The 14,070-nt window shown below is 36.6% G+C and overlaps 1 protein-coding gene across 1 annotated transcript in view; it reads left to right on the top strand.

Moving 5' to 3' along the window:
• The window catches only part of IPO7 (importin 7), a 33,569-nt gene that overhangs the window by 3,899 nt on the left and 15,600 nt on the right, over positions 1-14,070 (top strand). Inside the window, exons 2-10 of the mRNA XM_054171674.1 lie at positions 4,009-4,090; positions 5,255-5,408; positions 5,762-5,920; positions 8,514-8,670; positions 9,255-9,344; positions 9,773-9,867; positions 10,922-11,006; positions 12,857-12,991; positions 13,468-13,567. Of these exons, the coding sequence (XP_054027649.1) occupies positions 4,009-4,090; positions 5,255-5,408; positions 5,762-5,920; positions 8,514-8,670; positions 9,255-9,344; positions 9,773-9,867; positions 10,922-11,006; positions 12,857-12,991; positions 13,468-13,567 (1,057 nt within the window). The remainder of the gene's footprint in view (positions 1-4,008; positions 4,091-5,254; positions 5,409-5,761; positions 5,921-8,513; positions 8,671-9,254; positions 9,345-9,772; positions 9,868-10,921; positions 11,007-12,856; positions 12,992-13,467; positions 13,568-14,070) is intronic.

Below are 14,070 nucleotides of genomic sequence, written 5' to 3'. Positions count from 1 at the left end.
AACCTATGAATCAAGACTGGTCCGACACTAGAAATCCCCTTGGGGGCAGTAAGGAACCAAGGGAGCTTTGTCTTCATTAGGAAGAAGTTACATTCTTGATGCATACTAACTCACTACAAGGTAAAATCTTAGCAGACAGGGCAACTTGCCACTTTCTCATGACTTGGCACATAGTTACTGGGTGCACTTAGCTAGCCTTTGCTAAGCACAGGTTCCTTTTTCCTCTGAACAAAAGAGCAAATAGGCTTCTGAGCTTGCAGCCAATGTTCAGATAAAATGAGCGATATTTGTAAGATCTGATAAGTGTGTATGTGTTTTTTGCAGACCTTAAACTGAATTTACATATACACTGTAGCTGCGTAAGCGGTAGCAGAACTAGTTTGCAAAAACCTGAGGTCATAATGACTTTCACACCTGCTGAGTTCTTAAAAAAGAATTGAAAGAGTGTTACAGGCCAGTTTGCTGATTCAGCGTGGCCTTACAGTTCTTGACCTTACCTTTCCATAGAAAAACAATTTCATCTTGGTGTAATAGTTGTGTTCACCTAGTCCTGTTATGGTCTAGATCAAAAATTGCATGTAGATTTTTTTCAAAATTGAGGTGAGATGTGTTGAATTAGTTAGCTTTTTTTTTTTTTAATGTGTGCTACTTTGAATAACTATATAAATAACCTAAGATTCTAGTTCAGCAACATATAGTATTACCCTTATATTTTGCTTTTTTGGTAACAGTAAAGGAGGTATCTATAGTAGTGTGTCTGTCATGATATGTTATAGTCTTAATGTCTAAGAAGAATGCATGGAGGCCTTTTTACCTGAGATGAAGCATCTTGGTTTTATCATTTAGTGACATGCAGGTATTGTGTGAGCTGTGAGTAATTCTATGATTGAAGATAAATGTAACTGGCTTGAGCGAGTGTCATTACTGGAGGAAAAAGTGTTTTTGTGCATGGTAATTAACTGTGATAGTTCATATGCTGTGAAGTGGTCTCTTCAGTGTTCACTGTGAACTTTATTTACGTTTCAGATTATGTTGCTTTTCTCAAAAGTGTTTTAGCACATGGCTGACAAACCAAGTATGAGGGGAAAAACTGCAATGAAATACACAAAAAAATTGTATGCTCTGGAACAGTGATTGATATTAACAGACAGTCGTGCAACGTTTGTGGTCTGATAGATTACATTCCTTAGCTAGTGAGGCTGCATAGCAAAGATTGCTCTTGGGAAAAGTCCCTGAATTCTTTGGCTCTAAGACAACAAAGTCATACCAGTGACACGGCGTGTTGGAGGATTAATAAGGGGGAAGGACCTGAGATAAGTTTTGGTTTTGATTTTTTAAAATGTTAAGTTACATGTACAGACTTGGACTGTGACAGACCATCCCCCCCCTCCCCTCCAGTTATCATTGTAGTTCTCCAGTACCTTTAAAAAGAGTATGTGTGAACAAGGAGCAAGAGAGAGACAAAGTTTCACTGATGCCAGAACATGAAAGTCAGAACTTGTTTCTATTCCCCACACAGTTTAGAGTATGTGATAGTAACCATTGTGAAATCCTGGATTAAATTTTCATGCTGGAGCTATAGGACTTCTGTGTAGAATAACACTACCTGCCAGTGACTTTCAGCGCATGCAATTCTTTTGGAGACTGGAGTGTGTGTGGGCCAGCAGAATCCTCTACATTCAGATAGTTCCCTGATAGACCTTTAATGAACCTTCGTTTGCAACTCTCCTGTTGTGTAGCAAAGTGTTCTGACTCATTGTGTGCACTAAACACAAAAACTAGTGTTTGTGTAGAATATGTATCTAAAACAAGTGTGGGGTTTTGGGGTTGGTTAGTTTTGTTTTGGTTCTTTTTGGCAGTGCTATCAGTGGAGAGGAGCATGAGGAGCATGATGTCCTGAGAGGCAGCCAGCTTTACAGTGCAAAATTACTGAAGACTGTAATAGGTGAAATAGATGCGTGTTCAGTGTTTTTTATGCCACAGATAGAAAATCAGGACCTATATGGTGCCTTGGCTTATACTCAGTTGTTTTTTCTGAATGCCAATAAAACATTGGATGTTCTCTTGAATGGTAAAGCAAAAAAGGGAGCAAGTGACAGGTTATTGTAATACCTGGGGGTTTGTCCATTCATTTCACATGTGCATTCCTGTTAGCTGCCCTTGCCCTCCCTGCATTTCAGTTTCATTGGAACTTTTTTCCTTTAAGTGGCATGGGAAGGAAGAAGTCATTGTAAAGAGTCTGTGGATCCTTCATATTCCATATATAGTTCATAGAAGCATTAGTGCAGCTTATTAAGCACAAGGTATTTTCATTTTGCTACCTTAATACGAGCATAAATTACTTCAGTCTGAATCTGCTTTGAGCACTAAGGGTGATAAAGTAGCTCATCATTGTGGTTGGTTGGCATCTTGACACTTGAGATGTTAATAGGGATGATACTTTGAAAAGAAACCCAAGAAGACCATCTATAATGGTATAGATGTTTTGGTCCTATCCCTTTAAACTTGTTACAGTTCAAAGAATCAAGTGAAAATACATTAATCTTTATACTAATAGAATTGACATTTCAGGGAGCTTCTGTAGCTTTTTTCCTCTTTCTGTAGCTTTTTTAAAAATTTAACTATAGAAAGTATTATTCTTTGGTATTTTATTAAATTTCAGTGTGGAAGTTTTGTTCACTGCTGTGTATTTTTGGTGCATTTGAGACACACTTTGTATTCAGCATGTTGTGATACTCCCATGAATTTCCTGGTAGTTATTATGCAATTTTTTTTTATTTTTTTTTTTTTTAATTGAAATTAATAGTTTTCATTAAAGGAATAATTGTCATTTATCAGGAAAAAGAGAAAGTAATCCTTCATTTTTAAAATTACAAGATTAAATGCTTTTCAGTTTCCAAACATTAAATACCCTGTAAATCTTTACTATTGAAAAGGTAGCTAATGTTTATCATAGTCATTGTGGAGTGACATCAGTTTGTGTTGTTTTGGACTTTTAAGTCCATTTCCATTTTGTGCAGCCTGTAATATGACCTTATTCATAGGTGGGATAAAGGTTATTGAAACTAAAAGCTTTCTTCAGCAAGTTCATAATAACACATTTAAGTACAGGAATACTTCTGCTGATATTAATGTCAGGCGTATAGTTGAATACTGTTCTGATTTAGGGTATAATGTCATTTGGTCTGTATTTCAGGAGAAATGTGTCTATTCATGTTAGTTAAGAAAATAAGGAAATGAATGGACCTGGAACTGCAGTAAAAGATAACAAACATTTCAGTTAGACCAGACACAGTGTTGCTTGTGTGTTTTTTCTGTTGCTTGTAGGTTTTTAGTGCACAGAATGAGTATATACTCATTCGAAGTAAACTCTTGCAAATCTTTATGAAGTTGTTACTCTGGATTTAGGTCTCACTACTGTTGATTTACTGTGGTATGGTTATGCTAACAGTTGCTGCAGTAGTGGATAAATTGTCACTTGAAGCTGGTTTTTCAGAAAGTTGGACAGGCCTACTTAAGGCTGGGCTTGGTTTTAAGACATGGTTGCCATCTGTTTGTTATATTATTATATGATTAATTCATCCTTCACTAAAAGTCATTGTAAACTTGCTTGGGTTTTTCTGCCTATGTAGATATTCTTTCAAGTAGGTGTTTGTTCTGAATGAAGAACACGTTTGGTAACTGTAAAAGGCTGGTTCCTGGAGCCTGTTTAATGATTTTTTTAATATTTTTTTTCCCCAACTCCATTACCTTAAGCAGTAGGGTTTTTCCTCCCCCATGCCTCTTCAAAATACAGTGAGCATGAAGCTTTGGAATGCTCTCAGTGATTAGCTGACTACTGTGAAACTGTCTGAATTACTAGTATTGTATTGATGCCATTACATCATTATAAAGATACTGTAAAACCTAACAGTATTCGAAAACTTGACAGAGTATGACTAAATAATATTGGTTTGTAATTTATTTATTGTTTTCTTGATGTTTGTTTTCTTTCTCTTTTCTCTCCAGGCTCATAAGTCAGTGAACTTTGTTTCAACTCTGCTTCAGATCACTATGTCTGAGCAACTGGATTTACCAGTGAGACAGGCAGGCAAGTTTTCAAATCTTTTCATTGTATCTGTTTTAATGGTGCATACACACGAGTATGTATGCAGCTACTGGTTAAAGAAGTGCAATTATTTCAATTTCAAATTCTGATTGACTGGGAGTCACTCAAATCATAGTCCTGAGCTGTTTCTTTCATTTTTATCTTGCTGCTTAGGGGTACCATTCAGCTGATGACTCAAAAAAAAAATAAATCACTGCTTAACATGTATAACATACAAAAAATGGAGAGGTTTGATAACAACCTCTGAAAATTCACCCTCAGTGTAAGATGATTAAAAACCCAAGCAGTCTGTAGAGAGTGGAGACAGATCATACAGGACATAGCTTACAAACACTGCATGTTTTGCAAAGCAGTTAAGGGCATGATGAATTTCACTGAGGACAGATTGAAGTCTGCATCTCTTCAGTCTCGTAGCATGTATCTGCTGAATGTTTCTTACCTTTGCAGATCCTTTCAGGAGGTGCATATGAAATTTGGGAAGTTGCTTTACAAATTTGTATATAGAATTAAATTAACAGTAACTTTGTTATTAGCTCATCATTTGAGACTTCTTGTTGGATTTAGTAATCTCTTTTCTTTCCAAGTGCTGTAATCTGTATTGTGCCACAAACACAGTTTGGTTCTGGTTGTCAAATATTAAATACAGGCATTTGTGCCATCAGCCTAATTGCTACAAAGTGCTGTGCTCATAACTTTGGTGTAAAGGAGCTATTTCTATTTAGCATTCAGTCCTGTATCACAAACTTAATTAGACTTTTTTTTCCTTTTTGCTTACAAAGAATGATTTAGGTAGCCACTGATTAGCTTTGTCTTGATGAAAATACCAAGATGACAACTGCAAAGGATTCTTAAGGAAAGTGTTGCTAAAAATGTTCTGCAACTATTTATCCATAGCACAGATAAAAGCAGTATGGTTGGTATTTTTATAGGAAAACACATTCTTTATGGAACTAAAATTAGACATCACAACAAATATAAAAAAGAACAACCATTTGCATGGTTTATGTATTTTGATTCTCCTATCCAGAAGCGGTTAATGAATTAGTAATTTCCGTCAGTTCTGCTCTAAAATAGATTTGTTAGTAAAGTGTGTGTTTGATTTGTACTTTGAATAGCTATCAGCTTATATTCCACTTTGTCTCACAGGAGTTATTTACTTGAAAAATATGATAACCCAGTATTGGCCAGATCGTGAAACTGCCCCAGGAGAGATTCCACCTTACTCCATCCCAGAAGAAGATAGACACTGTATTCGTGAAAACATTGTAGAAGCCATTATTCACTCTCCTGAGCTGATTAGGTATGCAGGTTTAACCTGTTCATGAGTGGGTTATGGATTCTCACTCTTGAATTTATTTGGTTGGTTTATGGGTTTTTTTGGCACAACTATGGTCAATTGCATGCTGAGCATCATTATCTTATACTGTAGATCTTAAGTGTAAAATAAATGCAGATGGAAAACCAGTTTTCAGCATGTGCCACGTGTGTTAAAGTTCCTCAAACAGACAATGTTAAGCAGAAAGTACAGGACCTAAACTTTCAGAACAAAACTTGAAGTATGTCTAAGTTTGGGCAATATTGGCTCTTGCAGTACCACAAGAATATAATTAAAAGAGTAGTAATGTATTTAATTATTGTGCATTTGATTTCTAGAGTACAGCTTACTACTTGCATTCATCATATTATCAAGCATGACTATCCTAGTCGCTGGACTGCAGTTGTGGAGAAAATTGGATTTTATCTTCAGTCTGACAACAGTGCTTGTTGGCTTGGAATACTTCTTTGTCTTTATCAACTTGTGAAAAACTATGAGTAAGTTTTTTTTCTACCAAATAAACCAGGAGAATTAATATATTTGTGTATTTTTTGTATTCTGTGTGTATATTGTAACAATGTAGAATCGTGTGGAAGATTCTGCAAGGGTGAAAGAAATTACGGTTGTGGAAAATACTCTTGAATGGTTGCAATGCAGATGTTGGCTTATATCTTCCCTTCATTCAAGGTTTGAGATCAGAAAAAAGATGTTACAAAGCCTTATTTATTTAAACCTGATTTAGACTTGTTAAACGATTGGTACTCTAGGTCACAGTGACCGTAAGCATATAAAGGTTTCAGAGTGTAAAATCTTGAATGACTCGAAGCTCAGAATTAGTTGATTGACTTTGGTGTGATCATTTTGATAGCCTCATCCAATCCATCACAGGAAATCTTTAACAAAGCCCACTGTTCTCTTGTATGCATTGGGCTGGAATACAGGTGATTGTTCTTTGCCCTGTTTCTGGTATTATGCTCAGAGCTTTAAAGCTGAGTGTGTGTTTTGAGAAGTTCTGTGGAGTGTAGCTGTTGCTGCTCACAGGTAGGAAGTTCATTTTATTTGGATCAAGGAAAAGTGCTATCCTAGAGTCAGGGAATTGTAGTAGAACTGATGCAATCCACAGTTTACTCTTTCAGAACACTCTGCCTAATGTTTTTATTTCAAGTACTTGGTTTTAAATGTTGCATTAAAATTTTTCATATCCAATTCTGTTAATTTTACATAAATTAGTGTAAAATAAGGGAATATGTTTCTTTCTTCCCCCCCTGCCCACCCCTATGGGAGTGCTGTAAAGAGCTTTGTAAGCCCACATTAGAATATTTCTCTGGCTGAAAATTACTAGTTTTACATGCTTTTTTTTAATATATATTTGTTTGTTTGTTTTTAATTTAAATGTCTTTAACCAAATATACAGCAGAGATCTGTGAGATGCAAATGAAGTAGTGTTCACTGGTAGTGTATTATGATTATAGCAGTCCTCATTCAGGGAAGAATTTTTATATGAGTACAGTCATTGTGTGATTAACGAAGGTAAGGTGTGTTCACAGTCTTTGTTGATCAAACACTTCAGCTGAGGCCAGCAACTGCTCACACTTGTTTAGCTTTCTGGGTCAGCAAGGGTCATTTTCACAAATCATGTGGGAATTTGCACATTTAATTGTGTAGCAATAGGAGTGTGAGCAGATCTCTGTAAAAATTGTTAAATTATGTGCATCAGGATTGTTTTTCTTTTTAAAAATCTGCATAGTGTTATGACTTTCATTACTTTTTTTTACTGCTTGAATACTACTGAATTATTTTTACTTTATGTGGAAGGTAAATACTTTGGGACTCTTCAACTTTTTTTATCTGGTTGGATCTTGACCAGCAGGACTAAATAGCTGCTCTTTTCACAGACATGTATTTTTGAAGGTTTTTTCCCAAATTGTCTTTTATGGAAATGAAACCTGGGTTTTCCAGAGTAACATTGATTCCTTCCATCTATCTCTGATAATACATGGAAACTACTACTTAACAGCATTTTCAAGTTCAGTGTTCTGTTGTAGTTCTACAGAACATACTACCTGCCGTCAGGCTGAGCTGTCTTTATCTTGTATTGCTGCAAATTGGGATTGTATTGGGAAGTATTTTTAAAAATCTCCAAACCCAATTCCCCAACCCCAATATCTCCCAGAAGAGTATTGTACTGCTTAGTCAAAAAAAATAATGCTATGCAATCTTAAACTACGTTTTACTTTGTTCTTGTCATCACTGGTATGGACGAGATCCTAGTCTACTGTGATAACTCTTGAGTCATTGAGGACTTTCCTCTTTCTAAGAGTTGGAGGAAAGATTTCAAATGCAGCTTTCATTTCTTTCAGGAATTTTGAGATGTTTTGAGATAGGGAATGAAGTCTTGTTTTCAGCATAGGCAACTGGTGGACTGTCACCAGCATGGGAAGGTCTGAGCCAGTATTTCAAGGGGGATTGCAATCAAAGCCTGCTCAGAGCCTGACACATAGCCTTGAAGCCTACATTCTCTATCAGATTGTTAGATTTGGGCAAATGAAACAGTAACATATGAGAGACATCAATGTTAAGCTGTGAGAGACTTTACAGTTTATTTTCTTAATGTCAGTGAAGTAATCTAGTTTTTGGCAATACTTTGATAAATTGTGAAGTCTGATAAATGTCTTTATGGAATTCTACTGACTAGCCCCAGCATCTGCTGTTCTTGGCAATAAATGTGTACCTTTTTGCTTGCAGTTTTTGTAGTGCTCTGATTGCTTTTCACTATAGTAATGGTGTGGCTGAACATGATATAGTATTCCGAGTGAGTAAGGTGGCAGGAATGCATTACTAGCAGAAAAATGATGTGGAGATATAGTGGAGTAATGGATGCTCAGCGGTTTTCTAACTTGCCTTCTCACTGTGGCGTCTGGCTGTAGCTTCATTTCAAATTCTATAACCGAAAATGGGGAGGGTTTTTAAAATCATGTGTTCTTAAGAACTGTAATATAACCGACTTGTGTCTACACTGGGGAAAGGTGGACTTTTAAAATTCAAAAGCTACTTGAAAAATCTAAAACCTTAATTTTTTCTTATTTAAAGGTACAAGAAACCAGAAGAGCGGAGTCCTTTGATAGCTGCAATGCAACATTTTCTACCAGTTCTGAAGGATAGTTTCATTCAGCTCCTCAATGATCCATCTGATCAGTCTGTCCTCATCCAGAAACAGATATTCAAAATATTTTATGCCCTTGTCCAGGTACAAAATAAACTTTGTATATGTCTGATCAGTAGTTTAAAGCATTATGCTTTTTTCTAAAATAGTAGATGACAGAAATATTCAAAATATTAGATTGCATCTGAATCATTCCCCCTACTACTAAACTGTGATATGAATCACAGATTTTTTGGTATACTTGATTGTGCTGCACTTCTGTACATTACTATTCCTGGTTGGCATCAGATAGCACTTATGCATGCCATCCTCTAGGTAGAGTACTTGTGGATTGAGAGCGCAGCTTACATAGAATTACCAGTGTAAGTGCAGCAGTTTGGAATATGCAGTTAGTTAATTGCTTCAGAAATCAGTGTAAAGTACACTTATGCAATGCAAAGAAAATACTTAAGTAGAACGGAGTGAAGACCTCTAGCACCTTTTGAAGATACTGAAGACGTGGTCTAGGTTGTGTTAAGTTGCTTAGACTGGTTTTCTGAGTAATGTGCTCGCCTTTCAAGTTAGGGAAGTGTAGACAAAAGATTTGAAAAAGCTGAATTCTAGCTGAAAGCAGCATTGTTTTCATATTGCTTTATAATCATACATTTATTTTGTCTTTTTTTAATAAGTATACATTACCTTTGGAGTTGATAAATCAGCAAAATCTGACTGAATGGATAGAAATACTGAAGACTGTTGTTGATAGAGATGTACCAGCTGTAAGTGGCTCTTGGCTATTTATCTTGAAGCTTACCTATTTTTAACTCACTCGAATGTTTAAAAGTTTAGTTTCTTACTTTTGCCTTTTTTTTTTTCCCAATAGATTAACAAGAAATTAAATTTTGAAGACAAACGGGGTCTTTTTTTTAAACAGACTAGAGAAATGTTGAAAATCTGTAACTTTTATGAGGGTTCTGTTTTCAAGTTAAAGCACAATTTAGTTTGACTTGTTGCAAGAATTTGCCATTTATGAGGCGTGTCACGGGTTTTGTTTTTAGATGTGCTGTACTTTATACTTGTACAAAGCTAGATGTGAAAATGGCAAATTAATTACAAAATATGCTATATATTATCTCTCTGAGAATAGTTGGTAATTTTTTTTCCTTCTTCTTTTTTTTTTTCTTTTTTTTTTTTTTTCCCCATAAAGGAAACTCTTCAAGTTGATGAAGATGATAGACCTGAGTTGCCTTGGTGGAAATGCAAGAAGTGGGCTTTACATATCTTAGCTAGACTTTTTGAAAGGTATTCTCTTTCCTTATTTTTTAAAAATCTGTTTTGATTGGGATTAAATTAATGAGGCAGGAATTAGAAAAATATAGTTATCTTTATTTTTCCAAAAACCCTGCCCCAAAATGATGTACAAACTAGTTAGGTTTGATTTGCAGGTTCTATTTGGTTGTGAATTCTACAAGGATGCTTATGGGCAGCTTTAGTATAATTTAGATAATTCAGAAAATGGAAAAGGCTAAGCCACAAAATAGCTCTACCCCACATATAAAATGCAGGCAAGCCAGGACAGACTGTAGGGAAAGCCAACGAGAATGCCAGGTGTACTCATGAGGATGGAGCAGGAATTTGGAGGTAGTCCCTATGTCTCTCATCAGTGGCAGGCTCCAGAACTGCAAGTTTATAATCCAATTTGTGGATAATGCGGCACAAATCCAAAGGGAAAGGGACCCGCCAAAATCAAAGTGTCCTTGGACACAGCTGCCACACGGCAAAACTCCTGTAGCAGCACTGTCTGAGCAGTGCAAGAGAAGCTGCACTGCCGGCCTGTTCCAGCCAATAGTCGCAGTTTTTACAGCAGGCAGGGTCACTCCAGCAACAGGCAAGGAGCGGGACCCCAGGGTAGGCAGGTCTGGGGTGAAGTCAGGTCCGTGTGCTGATTTTTCCTTTTGCTGTGAATCCAGAGTGAGAGCAGAGCGAGTCCAGAATGAGAGCCCAGACCACTTTCTGGTCACACTCTATTTAAGATTTTCCTAGACAATGTGTTCAGTGCCAATATTTACTGGGTGCAAAGAACCCAGCCAATCACAGTTCCAAATCCCAGTGCAGGCTTCTCCCATGGGTGAATACATGTGAGGGACTTCAGCTCCATGTGGGAAGAATGGGCACCTCTTTTACCCTTCCCCCCAAGTCCTCAGCAGGGAGGGGAAGGCAATTTCATGCCTTTGTCTTCCCCCATGTAAACCTGCTGATGGAGGTGAGGAAAAGGGGTTTTGGAGCACCCCGTAACAAAATCCAAGCAAATATTCAAGTTGCACTTTTGAATTTGCATACTTGCTTCTAATTCTAGGTATGGAAGCCCTGGTAATGTTTCCAAGGAGTACAATGAGTTTGCTGAAGTGTTCCTGAAGGCATTTGCTGTTGGAGTTCAGCAAGTAAGAGATGCTGGGAGGGCAGTATTAGGATAAGATCAGAGTTCATAGTGATTTTCTGTTCAGTATTTTCTGAAAAGGCTTTTTGCTTTGTCTCACAGTTGTGGGGTTTTTTTTTAAGCATATTGGTATGGAAAGTGCTGATATCTGTAGGTTAAAAGAAAAGAATGATTAAAAAAAACTATTAATTTGCCATGTAGGACAGTCCACTGAAAATAGCCTGTGCAGGATTGATCATGTGCCAAGAGAGTCAGTGGTCTCATGCAACAAGCCCTCAGATGGATGAGCTTTAGATAAATGCTATCAATTTTTCTGGAACAGATAGGTATAATATTTATGTGGTGCAGTTGACCTTTTTACCTACCTTTTAAAATCTGCTCATACAGTTTGACTCAGTCATTAAATGCTAAGCTCAGACTTCTGCAAAAGCCTGCTCAAACAGGTAAGTCTGAGCATTCCACTCATCTCCCTGTCTGGGGGTTGCCTCTTCTACCTGGTCTGTTAAACATGGAGCATCTTCTGGACTGTAGCAGTTTCTAACCCTGTGTATAAGGGTTACACCAAACTATCCTCAATTTACCTTTACTGAAGTAACTTTATGATTCAGATGGTCCTGCCACATGTCAGCAACCTATAAGTTTTCCTGAAGAAACAGAATGGAATGGTGGGGCAGGAACTGTCATCTGCCTCTTTTAGAGTTCATTTGTGGTCAAGTCAGTAATTTGAACTTTTTGAACTAGCAAGAAAATTCCCATGGATGTGGGGAAGTTTTTGGATCTGATTTGCAGCCCCTGACTGTACTGTTGACCTCTGTTCTTTTGAAACAAGTTTATTTATTAAAATTATCTGAGGTAATTTTGTAAATTTTGTTGTATTAGCTCATAATATATAAAAGTCACCAGGTTGAAAATGTAAGTACACAATTTATGAAAATTACAGGGAGCAGAATGTTTTCTTCAAAACCTTTATTTTAATCAGGAGAAGAACAGTTCTTAGTTGAGTTTCTTTATTTTCAATCTTGATGAAATTATAATGAAATGTGGGACTTCAAAAGAGGTGAAGTAGGGGAAATATCTCCTAAATACATGGAGCTTTTTAAGTCTTAACAACGTTTGGAAAGGAAAAGAACATTTGTCACATTGAGTGCTAGGAAATATATCCCCACATTCTACTCAGACAAGTGGAGTCAGCATCGCCTTCCTCAAGAATGTGTTGTTCATCTGTCACATGTAGATGACATCAGACAGGCAATTATTACATGTTCTTTAAGACCTTACTGGTCTTAAAGATAAAAGAAGTCTTTGAAAAGATAAATTTAGAAATTAACAACATGCTTTCTTTTTTCCTTTACTTTGAATCAAATTTGATCCTTACTGTTACTTCATCTAGGAAACACCAAGAACTTGGGTCTTTAAAGAAAATTGCTAAAATTCAAGAGATTAAAATCACTGAAAGTTTCTTTCTATGCAGTAGTGTGACTTTAGAAATACAGGTAGTGAGTGTAGATATCCGGTGGTTGTGCATGGATTTATGTTCTCAGAGAGTGGCAGTGGCAAGATGGACTAGTAAACCCCAGAGGAAAATGTCCCCTGGACTGTGTTGATGATGAATTAAGTGTGTATGTTTTGGCTTATTTAGGGATTGCATTTTTAAAAGATGTGCAACCCCTGAAAGGAGCTGCAGATTGTCTTAAAAATTAACTGACATTTAGTAGAAGGATTAGTCAGTACCTGTTTTAGTCTAATGAGTGAACAGGGGGATTTTGTTAGATTTAGAGGGTTATGTAGGATTGTGAAGGAGGGTAAAATGTTCTGTGCTCTGTATGAGCTGTTCATGACATCTGATTTTTCTAGGTCTTGTTGAAGGTGTTGTATCAATACAAGGAAAAGCAGTACATGGCTCCTAGAGTTCTGCAGCAAACACTGAACTACATCAATCAAGGAGTGTCACATGCAGTCACCTGGAAGAATCTGAAACCTCATATTCAAGTAAACCATTTTTGGAGTTTAATATTTAGATGATTCAGAAGTGTCTTGTACAGTCGTTCTAGCCTTGCTAATGTTCCAAGTTTTGGGGACCTTCGTTAGAATTTGTTGGTGGAAAGAGTGTAAGTGTGTTTGGTGGAGGTTACCTTGAAAAATGAGCTGTCAGTCCTTTGTGCTTTACTTTATTAGAAACTACTGTGTAACACAGCAAAATGACAAATTTTGAGGTGGCGTTAACTACTGAGTTTATGGCATGAATCATACACTGTTATCCAAAGCAAATCTAATGTGCTATGTTGTAACTCAGCTTTGAGTTAAAGAATCTCTTCACGACATTTGAGTAGTTTCAGAATAGTACTATTTTATATGAGAAGTGCCCAGATGCACAAAAACTGAAACACAGGATGAAACAGACTGATGTAGCAGCATTAGCATGTTTTAAACTTTTCTTTTTTTTTTTTAATTATTATTGATTGCAGGGAATTATCCAAGATGTTATTTTTCCATTGATGTGCTATACAGATGCTGACGAAGAGCTCTGGCAGGAAGATCCCTATGAATATATTCGCATGAAATTCGGTGAGAATTTGAAATCCACTCATGAAAATATGCCTTTGTAAAAAGACAGGATTTTGGGGTTTTGGGGTTTTTTTTTTGTGAAAATGGAGACGGAACTAACCTTAAAAAAAAAAAATCAGGAGAGAAAAATAAAACCAGTTTGTATTATCCATATAGTATAACTTCATGTAGTTATTTATCTTTGGGATATTCTGGTGGAAAAGCCAGATAGCATCTGACAGTCAACAGTGATGCATGTGTTTCTGTACTTGAGCAAGTAGTAATTTTGACAGAGTTTTTAAGTTATAACTATTTCAGCAAGACTTTAACTGTTTGTGTTTGATGTTATTAAAAGTTGGTACTTTACAACAGCTAATATTTCAGGCCCTGTATTTACTGTAATAGTAAATGAAACGTGAAGTAAGCCGGCATTCCAGACTTCCTAATTTCACCTCTTTTTGCTTGTGACTTTGGTGGTGGTGTTTGCTATATGAAGTCCTTCCATGATGGGGAAAAAGAAGATA

The sequence above is a fragment of the Dryobates pubescens genome, chromosome 22, assembly GCF_014839835.1.
Source record: "Dryobates pubescens isolate bDryPub1 chromosome 22, bDryPub1.pri, whole genome shotgun sequence".
Lineage (NCBI taxonomy): Eukaryota > Metazoa > Chordata > Aves > Piciformes > Picidae > Dryobates > Dryobates pubescens.
The sequence above is the reverse complement of the archived record's forward strand: the minus strand, read 5'-3'. Positions and strand labels throughout refer to the sequence as shown.